At 47.4% G+C, this 20,917-nt stretch overlaps 1 protein-coding gene across 2 annotated transcripts in view; it reads right to left on the reverse strand.

The window, feature by feature from the left end:
• Window positions 1-20,917, reverse strand: part of RHOT2 (ras homolog family member T2) — a 31,517-nt gene that overhangs the window by 3,789 nt on the left and 6,811 nt on the right. The window contains exons 4-17 of one of the 2 annotated variants that reach the window (XM_029284736.1): window positions 19,608-19,651; window positions 17,872-17,925; window positions 17,526-17,578; window positions 16,014-16,122; window positions 14,881-14,982; window positions 11,524-11,632; window positions 10,600-10,720; window positions 9,092-9,176; window positions 8,569-8,714; window positions 8,353-8,453; window positions 6,930-7,080; window positions 5,727-5,781; window positions 5,473-5,595; window positions 1,247-1,449 (exon numbers count right to left, since the gene is read on the reverse strand). In XM_029284736.1, coding sequence (XP_029140569.1) covers window positions 1,247-1,449; window positions 5,473-5,595; window positions 5,727-5,781; window positions 6,930-7,080; window positions 8,353-8,453; window positions 8,569-8,714; window positions 9,092-9,176; window positions 10,600-10,720; window positions 11,524-11,632; window positions 14,881-14,982; window positions 16,014-16,122; window positions 17,526-17,578; window positions 17,872-17,925; window positions 19,608-19,651 — 1,456 coding nt within the window. The remainder of the gene's footprint in view (window positions 1-1,246; window positions 1,450-5,472; window positions 5,596-5,726; window positions 5,782-6,929; window positions 7,081-8,352; window positions 8,454-8,568; window positions 8,715-9,091; window positions 9,177-10,599; window positions 10,721-11,523; window positions 11,633-14,880; window positions 14,983-16,013; window positions 16,123-17,525; window positions 17,579-17,871; window positions 17,926-19,607; window positions 19,652-20,917) is intronic. The other variant, XM_029284737.1, reaches the window with a different exon arrangement.

Below are 20,917 nucleotides of genomic sequence, written 5' to 3' on the forward strand. Positions count from 1 at the left end.
GATCCTTCTGAAGGAATGGCTGCTATCAATCACCCACTCCCCCTTTTCTCCTTCACTATAAATTCCTCTTTTAACACACGGACCCCCTTCCCCCCCCCTCTGTCTCCTCTCCAGGATGTATCAGAAATGATTAAAAACTGGAACAGAAGGAGAGCAAGCTCTGAATACAAGGACTGAGATCAACCTGCTCTTAGCGCTGTTGTTGGTTTGAATGGAATATAAATAATGGATTCTCCACCCCAAAACACACACACACAGACACACAAACGCAAAAGGGCTGTGCCTTTTCTTTCTTTTTTTTTCTCCTTCTCCCACACTTTTCCTTTCCCTTTTTCCTCCCTTATTTTCCTACTATTTTCTTCTGTATTTTTGTATTTTATATGATAAACTAATAAATAAAACATGTTCGAAAAAGCTTGATTCAGTCTTCCGTCCTTCCGAGGTCGGTAAAATGAGGACCCAGATTGTTGGGGGCAAAATGCTGACTTCTGCAAACCGCTTAGAGAGGGCTGTGAAGCACGGTGAAGCGGTATATAAGTCTAAGTGCTATTGCTATGGCTATTGTTATTGCTATTCCTCCCTCCCTCCCTCCCTCCCTCCTTCCTTCCTTCCTTCCTTCCTTCCTTCCGATTCTGACTGGCTCATGGTTGACTCAGCCTTCCATGGTCGGTAAAATGAGGACCCAGATTGTTGGGAGGGCAATATGCTGATTCTGTAAACTGCTTAGAGAGGGCTGTGAAGCGGTATATAAGTTTAAGTGCTATTGCTATGGCTATTGTTATTGCTATTCCTCCCTCCCTCCCTCCCTCCTTCCTTCCTTCCGATTCTGACTGGCTCATGGTTGACTCAGCCTTCCATCCTTCCGAGGTCGGTAAAATGAGGACCCGGATTGTTGGGAGGCAATATGCTGATTCTGTAAACTGCTTAGAGAGGGCTGTAAAGCACTGTGAAGCGATATATAAGTCTAAGTGCTATTGCCCTTCCTTCCTTCCTTCCTTCCTTCCTTCCTTCCTTCCTTCCTTCCTATCCTGACTGGCTCATGGTTGACTCAGCCTTCCATCCTTCCGAGGTCGGTAAAATGAGGACCCAGATTGTTGGGGGGACAAGAGGCTGACTCTGTAAACCGCTTAGAGAGGGCCGTAAAGCACTGTGAAGCGGTATATAAGTCTAAGTGCTATTGCTATTTGCACAGATCCTCTGATCGTAACCGTGTCTCTGTGTTCGGAACAAAGGAAGAAACACTTACGGAAACGTGGCGGCCGTGGCTAGTTTGCTGTAGACTGTGGTGCTGAGAAGTTCCTGGCTGATGCAGGAGAAGCAAAACGGGGGCGGCAAGCGATGTTTGTAGCAGAACTCGGCTGGGGAGGGGCCGTGCGGAGGGGACGTTTCCGGCAAGTCAGTTTTGGAGCCCACAAAGAGACAAGGAATCTGGCTGTCCATGTAGTGTTGCTGCAAAGGGCAAGGAATAACAGGGGTGTGTGTGTTATTTATGGCGTGGCCTATCAGACATGGGTTTGCAATATATAATTAACATTTCCCCTAGATTAAAAACAGAGAGAAAAAAATAATGTTAAGGAGATCTGTATTCAGATACTCATGCCTAGGCAAGCTAACCCTGGAAATGCAGCATCGTTTATGTGGGGAAAAAAAATCAGATACAGGACTGGCATAGGAGTCCTCGACTTACACGACCACAGTTGAGCCCAGAACAGATGTTGCTATGTGAGAAATTTGCTCAGTGAGTTTCTGCCCCAGTTTACCACTTTTCTTGCCACATGTGTTCAGTGAAATCACTGCCCTTGTTAAATTGGTCACCTGGTGGTGAACTCCCCATTGACTTTGCTTGCCCCAAGATCGCTAAAATGACCACAGGACCCCGGGAGGCTGTGACCGTCATACATGTGAACCGGTTGCCAAACATCTCAATGTAAATCACATAACCGTGGGGAGGGTGCAACAGTCGTAAGTGTGAAAAATGGTGCTAAGTCACTTTTTTTCAATGCCATTGTAACTTCGAACTGTCACTAAATGAATTTTTGTAAGTTGAGGACTTATCTGTATATGCCCTGAGTTTACAACTGGTTACGATGTGATCTACAGTTTGATGTGGGATCCCACAGTCCCACTGAGGGGAGGGTGCCAGCAGTGTGCTGCAGCTGCCAAAAAAGCCAACACAGTGCTGGGCTGCATTAACAGAGGGATAGAATCAAGATCACGTGAAGTATTAATACCACTTTACAAGGCCTTGGTAAGGCCACCCTTGGAATCCTGCATCCAGTTTTGGTCACCACGATGTAAAAAAGATGTTGAGACTCTAGAAAGAGTACAGAGAAGAGCAACAAAGATGATTAGGGGACTGGAGGCTAAAACATATAAGGAACGGTTGCTGGAATTGGGTATGTCTAGTTTAATGAAGAGAAGGACGAGGGGGGACATGATAGCAGTCTTCCAGTATCTCAGGGGCTGCCCCAAAGAAGAGGGAGTCAAGCTATTCCCCAAAGTGCCTGAAGGCAGGACAAGAAGCAACGGATGGAAACTAACCAAGGAGAGAAGCAACCTGGAGCTAAGGAGAAACTTCCTGACAGTGAGAACAATTAACCAGTGGAACAACCTGCCTCCAGAAGCGGTGAATGCTCCAACACTGGAGGATTTTAACAAGAAACTGGACAGCCATTTGTCCGAAATGGTATAGGGTTTCCTGCCTGAGCAGGGGTTGGACTAGATGACCTCCGATGTCACTTCCAACTTTATCATTATTATTATTATTTATACAGTTATTCAGGATTGTCCATTGTTAGTTGGGTTCGTTATAGGAGAGGGAGGCAAACTTTTCGCAAAGAGTTTTGAAGAACTTCTCCAGGAGGGGCTGCTGAAGTCAAACGGGGTTTCCATTTTTTCTGATGTTTATTTATTAAGCAATCTTTTAAATACCATCCTCCATCTTGATTAGGATCATCAATCAGCACAAAGCAAATCACAACACTGAGATTAACTAGAGATGGAGAGGCTAGACCGGGAGGATTAAAAGAAATTAAAGGGAGGCATCCAAGGAATGTTAACTAAAAAAAAGAGTAATAGGGCTAGAAATTGTTAAGACAAGGGAGTCAGGATCGTGTAAGAGTTGCTTTCAAAAGTCAAACTACAAAGTGCCACTAAACACAGCAGTGAAAACAGCCAAAGAGGATTCAAAGATTGTGGAATTCAATTAGGAACAAGCCTCAGACAATAACTAGCTTTCGTAAAACATTTCTCTTTGCTTTACAGTATCTTCTCTACATGGAAACTCTTGTTTAATATTTTCTTTTTCAAATTAAAGTTGCAGGTAGCAGTAAGAAAGCTCATGGATGGGTGGAGAGGAGAGGTGAGGAAAGAGAAAAGGGATGTACTTTCAAAGATCCATCCATCCATCCATCCATCCATCCATCCATCCATCCATCCATCCATCCATCCATCCTATCATATATCTATCATCTCTTTCCTTCTCTATCATCTATAATCCATCAGTACGCTGATGATACTCAGTTGTACATCTCCACCCCAGGTCACCCCAACGATGCCCTTGACGTGATGGCCCGTTGCCTGGAGGCCGTACGGGTCTGGATGGGGAGGAACAGACTCAGACTCAACCCTTCCAAGACCGAGTGGCTGTGGCTGCCGGCGCCTCGGCATAGTCAGCTGACTCCATCGCTGACTATAGGGGGCGAAATCTTGGCCCCCTCAGAGAGGGCCCGCAACTTGGGAGTCCTCCTGGATCCACGGCTGACACTGGAAGACCATTTGCCGGCCGTGACCAGGGGGGCGTTTTATCAGGTTCGCCTGATTTACCAGTTGCGTCCTTTTTTGGACCGGGACGCTCTGCGCAGTCACTCATGCTCTCGTCACCTCCCGCCTGGACTACTGTAATGCTCTATACATGGGGCTCCCTGTGAGGAACATCCGGAGGCTTCAACTGGTCCAGAATGCGGCCACGCGGGCGGTGTTGGGAGGGACTCGTCGCTCCCACGTAACACCGCTGCTGCGCGAGCTGCACTGGTTACCAGTGGCCTTCCGGGTGCGCTTTAAGGTGTTAGTTACCACCTTTAAAGCGCTCCATGGCATCGGACCTGGATATCTCCGAGACCGCCTTCTGCCACAGATTCTCTCTCACAGACCAGTACGCTCCCACAGAGCGGGCCTCCTCAGGGTGCTGTCGGCCAAGCAGTGTCGGCTGGCGACCCCCAGGGGGAGGGCCTTCTCTGTGGGTGCCCCCACCCTCTGGAACGAACTACCCCCCGAGATCCGGACGATTCCGGATCTCCTATCTTTTCGCCACGCCCTCAAGACATGGCTTTTTCAACAAGCGGGTCTGGCCTAGGGAGAATTTTAAATAGGGACAATTTTAATTAGAATTTTAATGGTAACACAGCGGTAAATATTTGTTTTTAAATTGGTTTTTATTGGGGATAGTGTTTGTATCGTTTTAATATGCTGTAAGCCGCCCTGAGTCCTGTTGGGAGAAGGGCGGCATATAAGTTCAATAAATAAATAAATAAATAAATAAATAAATAAATAATCTCTCTCTCTCTCTCTCTCAAATCTATATCTGTCTGTCTGTCTGACTTTCCTTTTCTTTCTCTATTTTATATCTGTCTGTCCGTCCATCCATCCTATCATATATCTATCATCTTTCCTTCCTTCCTTCCTTCCTTCCTTCCTTCCTTCCTTCCTTCCTTCCTTCCTTCCTTCCTTCCTTCCTTCCTTCCTTCCTTCCTCCCCCCCGCCAGCCTAGGTTCGAATCTCAGAAGGGTATATCTGGCTGATGAGAGCTAATTAATTCGAAATAGCTATGCCAGTCGAAATAGCTATTCCATTATATATATAATGTCTGTCTGTCTGTCATCTAAATCTATCATATTTAAGAACCCCAATCATCTTCAGAGAAGGACTGAGTGGTGTATAATAAAAAAACCCTAGAAGCATAAAAACAATACAGGTAGTCCTCAACATACGATCACAACTGAGCAAGCCCAAAATTTATGTTGCTCAGCGAGAAATTTGTTAAGTGAGTCTTGCCCCATTTTACGACCTTTCTTGCCACCCTTGTTAAGTGAATCACTGCAGTTCTTAAATTAGCAACCCGGCTGTTAAATGAATCTGGCTTCCTCCACTGACTTTGCTTGTCAGGAGGTCGCAAAAGGGGAACGACGTGATGTCAGGACGCTGCAACCGCCATAAATACGAGTTAGTTGCCCAGCGGCCGAATGTTGATCACATGACCGTGGGGATGCTGCAACGGTCGTAAGTGTGAGAAATGGTCATGAGCCACTTTCTTCAGTGCCATTGTAACTTTGAATGGTCACTAAACAAACTGTTGTAAGTCGAGAACTACCTGTATAGAAAATTTAAAAGGGGCAAGAAAACTTAAAATGAATTAAATTTCAGCCATCGGGCTTTGGAGACCTACTGCTTCTGAAACCAGGCAGAAAAACTTACCTTATAAATATTAGCACAGTAATTAAAAGACTTGTGGTCTGCCACGTCGTACAAGAAGCAGGCAACATCACAAGCTGTGTCAGAGGTCTTCGCAAATTCTGCGTCCGCCTCAATCTCCTGTAGCTGCAGAGATAACACAGAGGAGATTCATATCTTTTCTAAAAACCATCCGTATACTTTCTGACTAAACAACGGTTCACTCATTGTATGCATCGGGGATTTTTTTTTTAAATGAATTAATAGATTGCACTTACAATTAAATGCTTTTCCTGTCCATTGACCAGCACCGTATTAATTGAATAGGGCGATCTGTTTTCCTCGGATTCGCTCTGGATCTGAAACAGGGAGGAAGGATGGTTTTGATGAGGAAGGAAGAAAGATTGATTTTGATGTAAAAGAAAGAAGGAAGATTAATTTTGATGTGGAGGGAGGGACGGAGGGAGGAAGAGAAGGAAGGAAGGAAGGAGGGAGGGAAGGAAGGAAGGAGGGAAAGAGGGAAGGAAAAGAAAGGAAGGAAGGTGGGGAGGGAGTGAAGGAAGGAAGGAAGGAAGGAACGAAAGAGGGAGGGAGGGAAGAGAGAAAGAAAGAAAGAAAGAAAGAAAGAAAAAAAGAAAGAAAGAAAGAAAGAAAGAAAGAAAGAAAGAAAGAAAGAAAGAAAGAAAGAAAGAGGGAAAGGAAGGATATTGATGATTGTGTATCTCTTCCAACCTGATACGGTCTAGATACTTGGGCATGCCATTTCAACAATCCTGAAAACCGAGAATTCTTGGGCTTTTAGTTTTAGTAGTCCAGACCCCCCCCCCCAAAAAAAACACAATTAAAAGAGGGAATAAGCTGCATTCTGGAAGCCTAGAATGATTTGGGCCTTGAAAACAAAGTGGGCCTCAATTAAGACATCGTAAGAAATCACTGCCCCTCAAATTTCAAGGATTGGCATGTGGAAAAAGCCAGCATGGGGACATGGCAATGGGCTAGGACTGGGATGAACCAAGTTCAGGTCCACCTGCCATCTGACGAGCAGGGGGCAGGAATGTGGTATATCACCCACCTGAAATAGCTTGCTGGGAGTCTAGGGCGGGGGTCTTCAAACTTGGCCCTTTTATGACTTGTGGACTTCAACTCCCAGAATTCCTCAGCCAGTCCCAATTCTGGGAGTTGAAGTCCACAAGTCATAAAAGGGCCAAGTTTGAAGACCCCCGGTCTAGGGCAATGTTTCTCAACCTCGGCAACATTTAAGAGATGTGGACTTCAACTCCCAGAGTTCCTCAGCCACCATTACTGGCTGGGGAATTCTGGGAGTTGGAGCTCCACACATCTTAAAAATCGCCGAGGTTGAGAAACACTGACGTAGAAGGCCTCTTGGAATCAACCGTCAAAGCTCACCCTGATTCTATACTGGTCCGAACTGAGAGGTGTAATTTGTTTTGATCTGAATGGAAGACTTAAATAGCGGGCACTGTTCTCCGCCAGGACTTACCCCCACATCCTTGCCTAGAAAGGCTTGCAGGAAAGCCGACTTGCCGGCCCCTCGGGACCCGATCACTTTGCAGAGGAAGACATTCCGGTGGGTCTGGCCTTTCTCCAAGTCCACCTTTTTTTCCCGGGTGACTAGAACAAAATGGAGAGGTGGATGAGAAAGGATAATGAAGGGAGAAGCCTTTCCTTCTTGCCTCCCCAATTTCCTGCCTTTGAAGTGAGTTGAATTCCAGGCAGCGGATTCATTCTGTAGGCTTTGGACAGGTCTGGCGGTAGCCGAGTCTCTAGTTCCCATGCTATAGAGATAGTCGTTGTGTCAGAGCATGCACAGTTTTATTGCGCTGAGGTAACCCAGGAGTAAATACAGTAAACAATAGTCTGTATTAAATGGTGGTTTATATTACACTGTATCTACAAATATACCCTAAAAACAAGATACATACACGTGGTGAAACAGCAAACTCCAATACACAGCAATTACAGCAGTCAAATGGAGAGAGAAAGACTCCAGCAAAAAACTTCCCTTTTATACTCAAGACTCTTAAAGGCACAGACACAGATCCCGCTGAGTCATCCCTATTCGTGCATCATCCACCTTACATTACATAAGCTGTTTAGCTGTTAAATCATTATCCTGACACCTTGACTTACTGGGTCAAGAATTTCTTACTGCTAAGCTAGGTGGTGAAGTGAGTCGCGCCTGCCTTGATGACCATTTTTGCCGTCTGGGTTGTTAAGCGAAATCACTGCAGTTGTTAGGTGAACCACATGGTTGTTAAACAAATCCGGCTCCCCCCCCCTTGACTCTGCCTGTTGGAAGCCGGCTGGGGAAGTTGCAAACGGGGATCGTGTGACCCTGGGACGCTGCAACCGTCATAAATAATGTGAGTTGCCAAGTGTCCCAATTTTGGTCATGTGATTGTGGGGACGCTGCGACGGTTGCTAAATGCAAGGACCGGTTGTTAAGTCACCTTTTTCAGTGCAGTTAACTCCGAGCGGTCACTAAACAAATGGTTGTACACGTAGTACCTGACTTATGATCGCAACCGAACGCAACATTTCTGTCGCTAAGTGAGACAATTAAGTGAATTTTGCCCCATTTTAAGCTAGTAAAATGGTTGCTAAATGAACTTGGCTTCCCCACTGATTTCGCTTCTCAGAAGGTTGCAAAACGGGAATCACAGGACGCTGCAATTGTCATAAATGTGAGCCGGTGGCTAAGCATCTGAATTTCGATCTCGTGACCAGGGAGAGGCTGCAACGGTCGTAAGTGTGAAAAAAACAAACATAAATTGTAACTTTGAATGGTCACGTAATGAATGGTGGTAAGCCGAGGACGACCTCTACGTTGAGGACTAGCTGCAGAGTACTTGAACTTAGAAATCAGCTCAGCAGCCCATTTACCTGTGATGGCGTAAATCTGGGAGTCCTGCTGAGAGAAGATGGGGTACCCCAGGTAGCCCAAGTGTTCTAAGCAGCGATGGACGTCCAGGTAGGCAACCAGCCTGGGGGGAAATCCAAGCACAGAGAGAGAGAGAGAGAGAAGCGCACCTGTTACAGGCCACCCGTGGAGGGGAGGACAAGTGGTCTGACAGGGGGGCAGAGAGAGGCTGCGCTTACGTCCACTGGCAGAGGAATCCATGCAGGGAAAGCAGGCCTTTATCTGTGGTGCATACCGTGTGGTAGAGCTCAGATCCCCAGGGGATATAGGGGAACACACCAAAGAAGTTCTGCAGCTCGCCGGGCGAGAGGGCGCCATCACGGTCCTACAGGCCAGAGGAAAGAAAACAGCCCCTGAGCGGCAGCTCTCCCTTGCTACAGGCCGGCAAGCCCACCATGCCTACAGCATCCCGAAAAGCCCTCTGCTCCTTCGACAAGTTCAGCTGCAAAGTGATCAGGGTGCGGTGCCCTTGCCCTTAGCATCTTGGCATGTTTTGGGCAGAGTAGCCTGATCCAAAGCTGCGTGAAGGCTTTTTCTGCCTTTAGTCAAATGCTGGAGAAGGGCTGGAGATAGAAATGGCCACAAATGGGCCTTCTTCTCCTGCCAATTGTCCTATGAATCAGTGCTGCTTGCCATCACCAACAGAGAAGTAAAGAGTTATCCACCATGGAGACACTCTGTTTTGGCGTCTCCACCACTTACCTTGTCATGTTTCTCAAACATCCGTTGCAGGAACTGGTAACCAAAGTGGTTGAGCTCTGTGGAACAGTCCTGGGGTACCCGGATCCTGAACGAAACAAGAGCAGAATTTGAAGCAGATCCTGCAGTCCCGACAATTTTTCCAACTACTACAAACCACCTGAGATGCTGCAAACTGGGCGCAATGCAATGCCCAGGTAATCCTTGACTTACAACAATTCATTTAGTGACTGTTCAAAGTTACAACGGCACTGAAAAAGTGACTTGTGACAGACTGTTTCTCATACTTATGGCTGTTGCAGCATCCCCATCCCCCCCCCCCCCGGTCACGTCATCAAAATTCAGATGCTTTGCAACCGACTCGTGTTTATGACGGTTACAGCACCCTGGGGTCCCATCTGTGGTGAGCCTTCCTTACAAGCAAAGTCAGCGGGGAAGTCAGATTCACTTAACAACCGCATTGTCAACTTTTCAACAGCAGTGATTCATTTAGCAACTGAAGCAGGAAAGGTCGTAAAATGGGGCAAACATCACTGAACAACTGCCTTTTTTTAGACCCAGAAATCTGGAGCTCAGTTGTGGTCGTAAGTTGAGGATTACCTATCCTGGAATCAGTGCTCAAGGAGAGAAAACACAGAGGGCATACAGGTAGTCCTTGACTTACTGTTTCCCCGACAATAAGACCGGTCTTTTTTTTTTTTTGCCTCCAAAAGAGGCACCAGGTTTTATTTTCAGGATAGGCCTTACCTCATCTCTGGCACCAACAGCCCCATCCAACTGGTCCACTTTTTCTGGGACCGAAGTTCTGCAGCTGCATTCGGGCCTGCATTTTGCAGTCAGGCCTTTCCAGAAGGCCTAAGTCTAAGCAGCTGAGCCCATGTAGTCCATGTAGTCTCATGATTCAATCCATAGCTTGGTGCTCATCTGTTGCGGCCTTGCAGGACCAAGGTACCGATTGAATCCATAGCTCGGTTCTTGGGTGCAGAGGCCTTCCGGAAAGCCATGACTGAGAAATGCAGGCCTGGCTGCAGAAGAGGCGTCAGAAGGAGGAGTGGGCCGGCAAGGAGATGCCTGGCTGCCAGGTAAGTGGGTGCGGGGCAGGTGGGGCAGCTCCACACCCCCACCCTAGCTTGATTTTTAGACATGCGCCTCGTCCCAAAACTAGGACTTATTTTTGGGGTAGGGCTTATATTAAGCCCACCCCCAAAAATCAAGCTAGGGCTTATTGTTGGTGTAGACCGGGGTAGGGAACCTTGGCTCTTTTATGACTCGTGGAGCCATGGCTGGCTCAGGAATTCTGGGAGTTGAAGTCCACGAGTCATAAAAGAGCCAAGGTTGCCTACCCCTGGTGTAAGCCTTACTCTCGGAGAAACACGGTATGACTATAACTGGGACCAGAATTTCCACTGCCAGTTGTTAAGGGAGCCATGCCTGATTTTAGGACATTCTTTTTTTTTTGCCACAGACATTAAGTTTCTTAAGTTGTAAGTCGAGGATTCAAGCTGACTCACACTGGGCAGAGATAGTCATCAGTCAGCTCCAGGGCATCGTCATAGCCAAAGCGGCGGAGGATGGTCCATGTAGTCTCGTGACGCCCTCTCTGGATGAAGAGGGTGTTGAGGAAAAGGAAGCCTGGGGAGAGACAAGGGTATTGTTCAGAACAGGCAGCTACAACAAAGATACCCCATAGGTCAGGGGTAGGCAACCTGGGCTCTTTTATGACTCGTGGACTTCAACTCCCAGAATTCCTGAGCCAGCCATGCTGAAGGGAAAGGGAGAGGTTTCCAAGCTGAGCCATGTTGGCTCAGGAATTCTGGGAGTTGAAGTCCACGAGTCATAAAAGAGCCAAGGTTGCCTACCCCTGCCATAGGGGATAGATTTGAGTCTTCTCAACCTCTGAGGAGGAACAGAGCAGAACACAACAGAATAACAGAGTTGGAAGGGACTTTGGAGGTCTTCTAGTCCAACCCCCTGCTCAAGCAGGAGACCCTATACCCTTCCAGACAATTGTCTGAACAATACCATTGGGCAATCTCTTCTTAAAATCCTCCAGGGTTGGAGCACCCACAACATCTGGAGGCAAGCTGTTCCACTGATTAATTTTAACTGCCAGGAATTTTCTAGGTTGCTTCTCTCCTTGATTAGTTTCCATCCGTCGCTTCTTGTCCTGCCTTCAGGCGCTTTGGAGAATAGCTTGACTCTCTCTTCTTTGGGGCAGCCCCTCAAATATTGGAAGACTGCTATCATGTCATCCCTAATCTTTCTTTTCATTCAACGAGACATATCCAATTCCTGCAACCGTTCCTCATATGTTTTAGCCTCCGGGCCCCTAAACATCTTTGTTGCTCTTCTCCGTGCTCTTTCTAGAGTCTCAGCATCTTTTTTTCTATCCTTTCCCGGGCCAGCTACTTAAAAGAGTGGACTGCTGTATTTACCATTGAGTGTAAGGCCATTGTCCTGGACACCATCTGTTGTGTTCTTCCACACCACCATTTTTACATCTTCCAGAGCCTGAGGAGCCAACGGGTTTCCAAAGCAGGACTTCTACTTCCCCCCCAAAAAACAAGGAGGTCAGTCACAAAAAGGGACAGGTCTATGCATAAAAGAACAAATAGAAGCATCATATAGACCAGGGGTAGTCAACCTTGGCTCTTTTATGACTCGTGGACTTCAACTCCCAGAATTCCTGAGCCAGCCACGCTGAGGGGAGAGGGAGAGGTTTCCAAGCTGAGCCATGCTGGCTCAGGAATTCTGGGAGTTGAAGTCCACGGGTCATAAAAGAGCCAAGGTTGCCTACCCCTGAAATTATAGACTCAGAGAGAAGATACAGTAGTGGCCAAAATTGTGGAAAGCTTTTGGGAAAAATGTACTTTTGAGGTTGGATGGCTAACAACACCACTTTTTTTTGGAGTAGTACCATAAAATTATATATCAATGGAAAGATAATTTAATCGAGAATGTAATGCAATGTAGTTTGTTCAATTATCTGTACTGTATTCTACGAAAGATTATAGCCAAATGACCAGAAAAAGGAAGCACAACTTGCTTAGGTTGATATCAGGTAGCTTTCCTTCATCTGATTGTAGCCAATGAGCATGAGTGTTTAGAGAGCCAATTAATTGGGTGTCATCTTGTTTTGGCAATGAGCCAATCAGATCACAGTAGGATTCAGTTATTAGTGTCCTGTATTAAAGCTGAGAGGAGGACATTTGTCAGTGTGTCATGTGATTGATATCAAGTTGGTTGGGGTTTTTTTTGTGTTCTTTCATTTAGTGAGCTTGTAAAATGTCATAAAATTAAAGCCATGGTGCAAAGAGTTGACTGGTTGCCCAGAAAGCGATGTAAAATAGTATTATTAAGTGAACAAGGCTACAGTTATAAAGAAATTAGAAGAAAAATGGGTGGAAACTTAACCAAAGGTGGCATTTCTACTGAACACTTTTCCCAAAAAGTTTCCACAATTTTGGCCACTACTGTAACAGCTCAGCTGCTGCTGGAAAGTTGAGATGTTCCATATTCAGCTTGGATATATTCCAAATTCTCTCAAAGTCAACGACTGAGGAATCAAAGAGATGTCTGGAAATTGCTTTCAGATCTGAAATACAAGTAGTCCTCAATTTACAACAGGCCATTTACTGATCGTTCAAAGTTACAACGGATGACCGTTGTTCACACTTGTGGCCATTGCAGCATTCCCCAAGATCATGTGATCAAAATTTGGATGATTGGCAACTGGCATGTACTTATGACGGTTGCATAGTGTCCCGGGGTCCTGTGATCCGCTTTTGCGACGTTCTGACAAGCAAAAAATCAACGGGAAGCCAGATTCACTTAACAAATTGTGTTACTAACTTAACAACTGCAGTTAATCCACATGGCAAGAAATCTCGTAAAATGGGGCTAAACTCATGTAACAAATGTTTTGCTTAGCCGCAAGAAATTTGGGGTTCAATTGTGGTCGTAGGTTGAGGACTATCTGTACTGCTGTTAAAGGACAATGCCTATTGAAAGCAAAAAGGACTGAAGCTCCCCCATTAGGTTACAAATCTCAACATATCCAGTCAGGGCATCAGATTTGGTACTGAGGTAGATGAGAAAGGTCATAAGAAAATGCTTTAAGATGTTTTGTTATATCAATAAGGGGAATATTGTATTGTGCTTGATTGAGCTTAATTATGTTTAAAATCCATTTAACCTGTGTGCCAATTCTATAGAAACAACCTTTTACAAGAAGTGCCAACTGAAAGTCACAGATGGTGTAAGATATTACCCGCCAGGGCGGTGAGGCAAGATAAGCCTTCTGTATGAACTTCTTCTTTTCTTCTGTNCATGCTGGCCTTAACTGAACGAACAGAGAGGTGAAAAAAAGAGAAGGAATTTTAAAGAGAGGGAATACGAAATAGCTGCTGATACCTTGCATTTCCCACAATGCTATCATCACAGGCACAGAGAGATGGAGAACATGATGCACAGATGCTGTTTTGCCTAAGAGTCTGGAATAGTCTTCTCCAAACTGGTGCTTCTCCAAGGGCACCAAACGTCTGGAAGGTCAACTTGGTTGGGAAACTTAGATGAAATCCACTAGATCTGGAAACCATCGAGTTGAAGGCTATCTTTCCCCATCGTAGGTTTTCTCCAATGCCAGAATTTCCTATCAGGTCCACAGTTCTGGTCAGCAACCAGGTTAAGGAAGGCTGGTTTAGTACCACAGAGTAACAAAATTGTATATAGCAACAGCACTTGGACTTATATACTGCTCCGTAGGGCTTTGCAGCACTCTCTGAGCAGTTTAGAGCAGGGGTCCCCAACCCCAGGTCCGTGGACCGGTACCGGGCTGCTGCATGCCAGCAACCGGGCCGCACAAACAAGCAAAGCCCCATCTGTGGGATGCAGGCAGCACACAAAACCATGCACTCTCCGGTCCGTGGAAAAACCTGTCTCCACTTAACTGGTCCCTGGTGCTCAAAAGGTTGGGGACCTCTGGTTTAGAGTCAACACCTCGCCCCTAACAATCTGGGTCTTCACTTTACCGACCTTGGAAGGACTGAAGGCTGAGTCAGCCTTGAGCCGGTCAGGATCGAACTCCTGGCAGTAGGCAGATTTTTGCCTGCAATACCGCATTCTAACCACTGCGCCACCACGCCTCGTGTAGAGTCACACAAAGCCAAGATTTAATCATACATTTACTGGCTCTGCAAATGGCGTTGCAGCTAGCCCTCCATACCACCTAAAACCAGCCACTGAGATTTACAAAAGACAAAGGTAGTCCTCGACTTACGTCCACAACTGAACCCATTTTTGTTGCTAAGCAAGACATTTGTTGTGAATTTTGCTCCATTTTTTACAACTTTTCTTGCCACAGTTGTTAAGTGAATCGCTACAGTTGTTAAATTAGTCACACGGTCGTTAAGTGAATCTGGCTTCCCCCCGTTGACTTTGCGTGTCAGAAGGTCGCAAAAGAAGATCACGTGACTCCGGGACTCTACAACGGTCATAAACGTGAGTCAGCTGCCAAGCGGTCTGAATTTTGATCACGTGACCATGGGGATGCTGCAACGGTCATAAGTGTGAGAAAAGGTCATAAGCCACTTTTTTTTCAGCGCTGTTGTAACTTTGGTCACTAAATGAACTGTTGTAAGTCAAAGATTACCTGTAGTCATTAGAATTCTTTCGCCACGGCATTCTAGTTTTTCTTTAATGAAATTTACTTATCAGAAGTTCTCGTAAGCTTGTCTAACTCATTCCAGTCCTGCCTGCTACACTAATAGCAACGTTATTATGCAGATGTTTACCTGCTTCTCCTCTGGATCATAGAGAGGGGCAGTTGGATGAAGAACAGCTTTCTGGGCATAGTAGAAAAGCTCAGAAATGTTTTTCAGATTCTTCGCTGAACACTGGCGTACAAAGAGGGAGAGAGAAGCTGATTCAGAGACCAGGAAGTGCTCATCAATAAATAAAACTGACGTATTGAAATGACATTCAAAGTTCTCAATCTGAGGACCACCATGAAAGCAGGCACAAAGGAAAGACTAAAAGTGAAGCAGCCTCTTTTCTTCCAATTCTCCCTGAAAGAACAATTTTGATGTGGCGTCGTAGCATATCAGAAGAGAAAAAAATAGAGAGGCTGGTGGCCTAAATTTGGGGTCTTCTGGATGCAAAATATGTGCTGGCACTAAATCAGTGGAGGAGTTTCTAGTGCCGTGGTGGCGAACCTATGGCATGCGTGCCACAGGTAGCACACAGAGCCCACTCTGTGGGCACGCGCGCCGTCGCCCCAGTCCTAGGCCTTCAGTTGGGTTTTATAAAATCTTTTTGCTTTAGGCTCCGCTGCCATGTCAAAAAAAAAAAGGTTCAATCAATCAATCAATTTCAACTTCTTGCGGGGGAAAAAAAAGATCTCGCAAAGTTTGAATTGATTCAACTTTTTAGTCCCACCCAGTCTGCCGCTACCACTGCAGCCATGCCCACCCAATGGGCCACACCCAGCCAATGGGCCACACCCACCCGGCACCCGACGATACATAAGTGGGTTTTGGGTTGCAGTTTGGGCACTCGGTCTCTAAAAGGTTCACCATCACTGTTCTAGTTCAACTCCCGTAAAGCAGAGATCCTCAACCTTTCCGGCTTTGTGGCCCGGTGTGTGTGTGTGTGGGAGGGGGAGAGGGATGGCTCCACGTAAGTGGTGGGCAAGCGGGTGTGCGTGTGCAGCTCCAATTGCGCAGTGGGCACGTGCACCTGCCTGCCACTCACGCAAATGGAGCATGCGGTGCGCACGCTCGCCCGCCCCTTCCACGGCCCGGTTCCGAATGGCTCAAGGCCCGGTAGTGGGCTGTGGGTTGGGGACCCCTGTCCTAAAGGACTTTCCCTTCACCCCAGAATCAAAGGTCTGTACTATGTCCCTGCCAACGTTCACACAATTCCTCACCTCCACACAGGTCTCGATCTCGGAGAACTGGTTCATAATGGGCAGGATGGTTTCCATGGAGCTTCCGGTGTGCAGGTCAGACTTGTTTCCCACGAGGATGATGGGGATCCTTGAAAAGAACAAAACATTTTGGAGAGACCCATTTAGGATCAGAGATAGGCTGTGCTTCAAAGAAGCAGAAAAGGGGTGAGGTGGAGAGGAGGAATATATATATATATTTAAAGCACATGGCAAGGAGATCTACAATGCCTTTTACCACACAGTACAGGCAGTCTTTGACTTACAACAGTTCGTTTAGCGACCGCTCAAAGTGACAGCGGCACTGAAAAAGGTGACTTAGGACCTTTTTTTCAAACCGATGACCGTTGCCGCATCCCCACGCTCACGTGATCAACATTTGCAGGCTTGGCAACTGGTTCACATTTATGACGGTCGCAGTGTCCCGGGTTCACGCGATCCCCCTTTTGCGACCTTCTGACAAGCAGTCAATGGGGGGAGGGGAGCCAGATCCATTTAACAACCCTGTGACTAACTTTAACAACTGCAGCGATTCCCTTAATGGCGGTGGCGAGAAAGGTCGTAAAACGGAGCAAAATTCACTTTAATGACTGCCTCGCTTAGCAATGGAAATTTGGGGCTCCACTGCGGTCGTGCGTCAAGGGCTACTTGTAGTTCTGGCAAGCTAAGATTGCTAGTTTATCTTGTTCAGGCAGGCGTGCTATCCATGGTACACCACAAGGGGGAGAACTAGCTTTCCACCAATTGGCTAGCAGCGTTTGGGGTGCTGGGTCATCCAGGCTTTCTTCCACCAACCTCGCCTCGCATCCAGACAGATTTGGCGCCAGCTCCACACGGAACGCTGCTAGCTTTTCCCAGAAGGGTGGTACCTATTTATCTACTTGTAGTTTTACATGCTTTTGAACTGCTAGCTGAGCAGGAGCTAGGGCACTGATGGCAAACCTTTTAGAGACCGAGTGCCCCAAAACCGGTCCTGCCCCAGATCTGCCCCATGCCTGCCTGCAGGGCCACCCACCGCATCCACGGCCCGCTGCAGATCACCCAGGCAGCCCAGCAGCGCCATGGCAGCCATGTCTTTCCCCCGTGCCCTGCAGCATCAACTGCGCGCGACGGGGCACAAGGGCGGAGTCTTGTCCCCGCTGCCCGGTTGCCATGTCCTTGGCTGTGCTGCTCCGCGCGGGCCATACTCGGGGGCGACTCTCCTCCGGGGGGCCTGCTAGTGAGGAGGGGGCCGTGGGGGGGGGCGGGGCTGGGGCGACAGCACGCGTGCCCACAGAGAGGGCTCTGAGTGCCACGACTGAGCTAGGGCAAACGACAGGAGCTCACTCCACCACGTGGTGCCATGGGCTCGAACTGCAGGAGCACTGACCGTCTCCGGCCGACAGATCCAGCGTCTTTAAGCCACTGTGCCACTACGCCACCCCCCAAAAGAGATTTATTAACAGACCTATGAGAACCAAAGCAGCACAACCCACCCTGTAAGACATTAGATACCTGGCACATCGCTCAATGCCACCGTTCACCATTGGAATCCATTTTGTCCGAATCTGGGGGGGGAAAAGGAAGGGAAAAGCAAGTGGGAGGGAGAATCTCCATGCCCCGATTTTTTAAGAAATAAGCCCTTGAGAAGACACCCAGGTCCAACCATGACATCAAGACTTTTTCCCCCAGCTCCAGTCGAAATCAACACCCATCCAAGGCAGCAGAGGCCCTTCCAAGAAACATTGTGAGATACAGCACTCATGAACATTCATGGGTCCTTGCGTAGGAAAGTCAAAGCAGGGAGAAGCAGTACAATTGTGGACTTGGGGATGGGCACCTCAGAGGCCCCTGGTGTTACCTTGTCAATGGTGGCCTCCTCTGTGACGTCATAGACCATGCAGATCACGTTTGCCTGCAATGGAAAAAAGTGGGACAGAGTTCTAACAAACACGCAGAACTCTCTAGCGCAGGGGTAGGCAACCTGGGCTCTTTGATGACTCGTGGACTTCAACTCCCAGAATTCCTGGGCCAGCCATGCTGAGGGGAAAGGGAGAGGTTTCCAAGCTGAGCCATGCTGGCTGAGGAATTCTGGGAGTTGAAGTCCACAAGTCATAAAAGAGTCAAGGTTGCCTAGCCCTGACCTAGATGATAGATAGATAGATAGATAGATAGATAGATAGATAGATAGATAGATAGATAGACAGACAGACAGACAGACAGACAGACAGACAGACAGACAATAGATACACCTAGACCAGGGGTAGGCAACCTTGGCTCTTTGATGACTCGTGGACTTCAACTCCCAGAATTCCTGAGCCAGCCATGCTGAGAGGAAAGGGAGAGGTTTCCAAGCTGAGCCATGCTGGCTCAGGAATTCTGGGAGTTGAAGTCCACGAGTCATAAAAGAGCCAAGGTTGCCTACTCCTGCTCTAGCCCAAAGCTCTTCTCCAGATTATTTTTGGTGCAGAGAACTTGCCTCCTCAATGCTGGGTTTAGCACCCTCAACATGAGCCAACTATGGTTTGATGGACTGCTATAGTCAGTTGGCACAATAATGCCTTCCATTTATGAATACCAGCATGGCAGAGAGATACTTCTGCTGAAGGTAGAAAGAAATATGCAGAAATATGCAGGAACTGTTACCCAGATAGAGGGTCATTTTCAAAATCCAGAGCTATGCGAGAATGCTTGGAAGAGGCTCCAAGCAGTTCCCTTCCTGATTCACTGGAAGGTTAGAAGGAAGAGCAGGCACAGAACAACCCAACTTGCAAGATCCTGTTTACTGTCGCCAATCTCAATAAAAGTAGTTTTAGCCTTCCCGTAGAGTTGAATTCTTGGTCTGGCCCATCTAGTGGGGTTAAAACTGAGATCTTACTCTCCAGTATCCTGCTTCTCAGAATAACAGAGTTGGAAGGGACCTTGGAGATCTCCCAGTCCAACCCCTCCACACAAGCAGGAGACCCTGCACCCTTTCAGAAAACTGGCTGTCCAGTCTCTTCTTAAAAGCCTCCAGGGTTGGAGCACCTACAACTTCTGAAGGCAAGGCGTTCCACTGGTTGATTGTTCTCACCGTCAGGAAGTTTCTCCTTAGTTCTCGGTTGGTTCTCTCCTTGATTGGTTTCCATCCGTTGCTTCTTGTCCTGCCTTTGTAAAATAAGATTTGAGTCCCTCTTCTTTCTTTTTCTCCATAGGCAGGTAGCTACGTCCATCTTTGGAACTGCTGAATGTTCCTTGGGCTTTATGACCACATCGCTTGGGGCTTCCCAGGGCAACACAGCTGTCTATCTATGGTAGCCCTGTTGAAGCTAAGCGATCCGTGCTCTCTGCAAGGAAGTAGGAACTTCTGCTCCTGCTCCTGCTCCTCCTCTGAGTCTTCTCCTGCCTGGTTCTCACTTAAGCTGGTAGGTTCAATTCTCACAGTGCTGCTACTGACAAGCATCCATGAAGCAAAGATCAAACGGATCAAATTACTTTCCACCAGGCTTTGGGTGGGATTTGGGAAGAGTTTTGGGGTCCAGGTTCAGGGAGGCAAAGAGAGGAAGGGGGAGGGGAGCTGCTCCAGGCCCGCCCCACCCCTCCAGACCTTAGGATTACCTTGGCAATCTCTTCTTGCAGCTCTTCTTCCGTCTGTTCGGCTTCTGAAAGGAGACACAAAAGGGGCATGAGTTGGCCCTGCCATCTTTCGCCCACGTGCAAAGTGAGAAGCATCCTATCCACCACAGATAGGAGGTTAAGGCAACCTGTGGGGCCAGGTTGGCCCTATCCATTGCTCCGAGAAGGAAGGAGCTCTTGCTGGATGCTCACTTTCAGGAATGGTACGGTAGAGAGCCAGTTTGGTCTAGTGCTTAAGCATCAGGTTAGAAAGCAGGAGACTGTGAGTTCTAGTCCCTCTTTAGGCATGAAAGCCGGCTGGATGACTTTAGGTCAATCACCAGGAGACCGTGAGTTCTAGTCCCTCTTTAGGCATGAAAGCTAGCTGGATGATTTTAAGTCAATCACCAGGAGACTGTGAGTTCTAGTCCCACCTTAGGCATGAAAGCTGGCTGGATGATTTTAGGTAATCACCAGGAGACCGTGAGTTCTAGTCCCTCTTTAGGCATGAAAGCCAGCTGGATGATTTTAGGTCAAACACCAGGAGACTGTGAGTTCTAGTCCCTCTTTAGGCATGAAAGCTGGCTGGATGACTTTAGGTCAATCACCAGGAGACCGTGAGTTCTAGTCCCGCCTTAGGCATGAAAGCCGGCTGGATGACTTTAGGTCAATCACCAGGAGATTGTGAGTTCTAGTCCCTCTTTAGGTATGAAAGCCGGCTGGATGACTTTAGGTCAATCACCAGGAGACTGTGAGTTCTAGTCCCTCTTTAGGTATGAAAGCCAGCTGGATGACTTTAGGCCAATCACCAGGAGACCCTGAGTTCTAGTCCCACCTTAGGCATGAAAGCTGGCTGGATGACTTTAAGTCAATCACCAGGAGACTGTGAGTTCTAGTCCCTCTTTAGGCATGAAAGCCAGCTGGATGACTTTAGGCCAATCACCAGGAGACCGTGAGTTCTAGTCCTGCCTTAGCTATGAAAGGCAGCGGGGTGACTTTGGGCCCATCCCTCTTTCTCAGCTCAACCCACCTTTCAAAGTTGTTGTTGTTGTGGGGAAAATACGAGGAGGAAAGTGTGTTGGATATGTTCACCGCCTTGAGGTATTTGTAAAAGTGATAAAGGCAGGATACAAATAAACAGAAATAAAATTGTGCGAATACAGAGGGGAAGGGAAAAAAAAAACCTTCCAGCCTGAATCCCAACCTTTCAACTCACAGGCGTCACGGTAAACCGTGACGTTGTCTCCTTCCATGTGGCACTGCTTGGGGCATATTCCTGGCTTCTTATCCACCAATCCACCTGTCATTTATGC

Source organism: Protobothrops mucrosquamatus, unplaced genomic scaffold (assembly GCF_001527695.2).
Source record: "Protobothrops mucrosquamatus isolate PMUCROS unplaced genomic scaffold, P.Mucros_1.0 scaffold880, whole genome shotgun sequence".
Taxonomy (NCBI): domain Eukaryota; kingdom Metazoa; phylum Chordata; class Lepidosauria; order Squamata; family Viperidae; genus Protobothrops; species Protobothrops mucrosquamatus.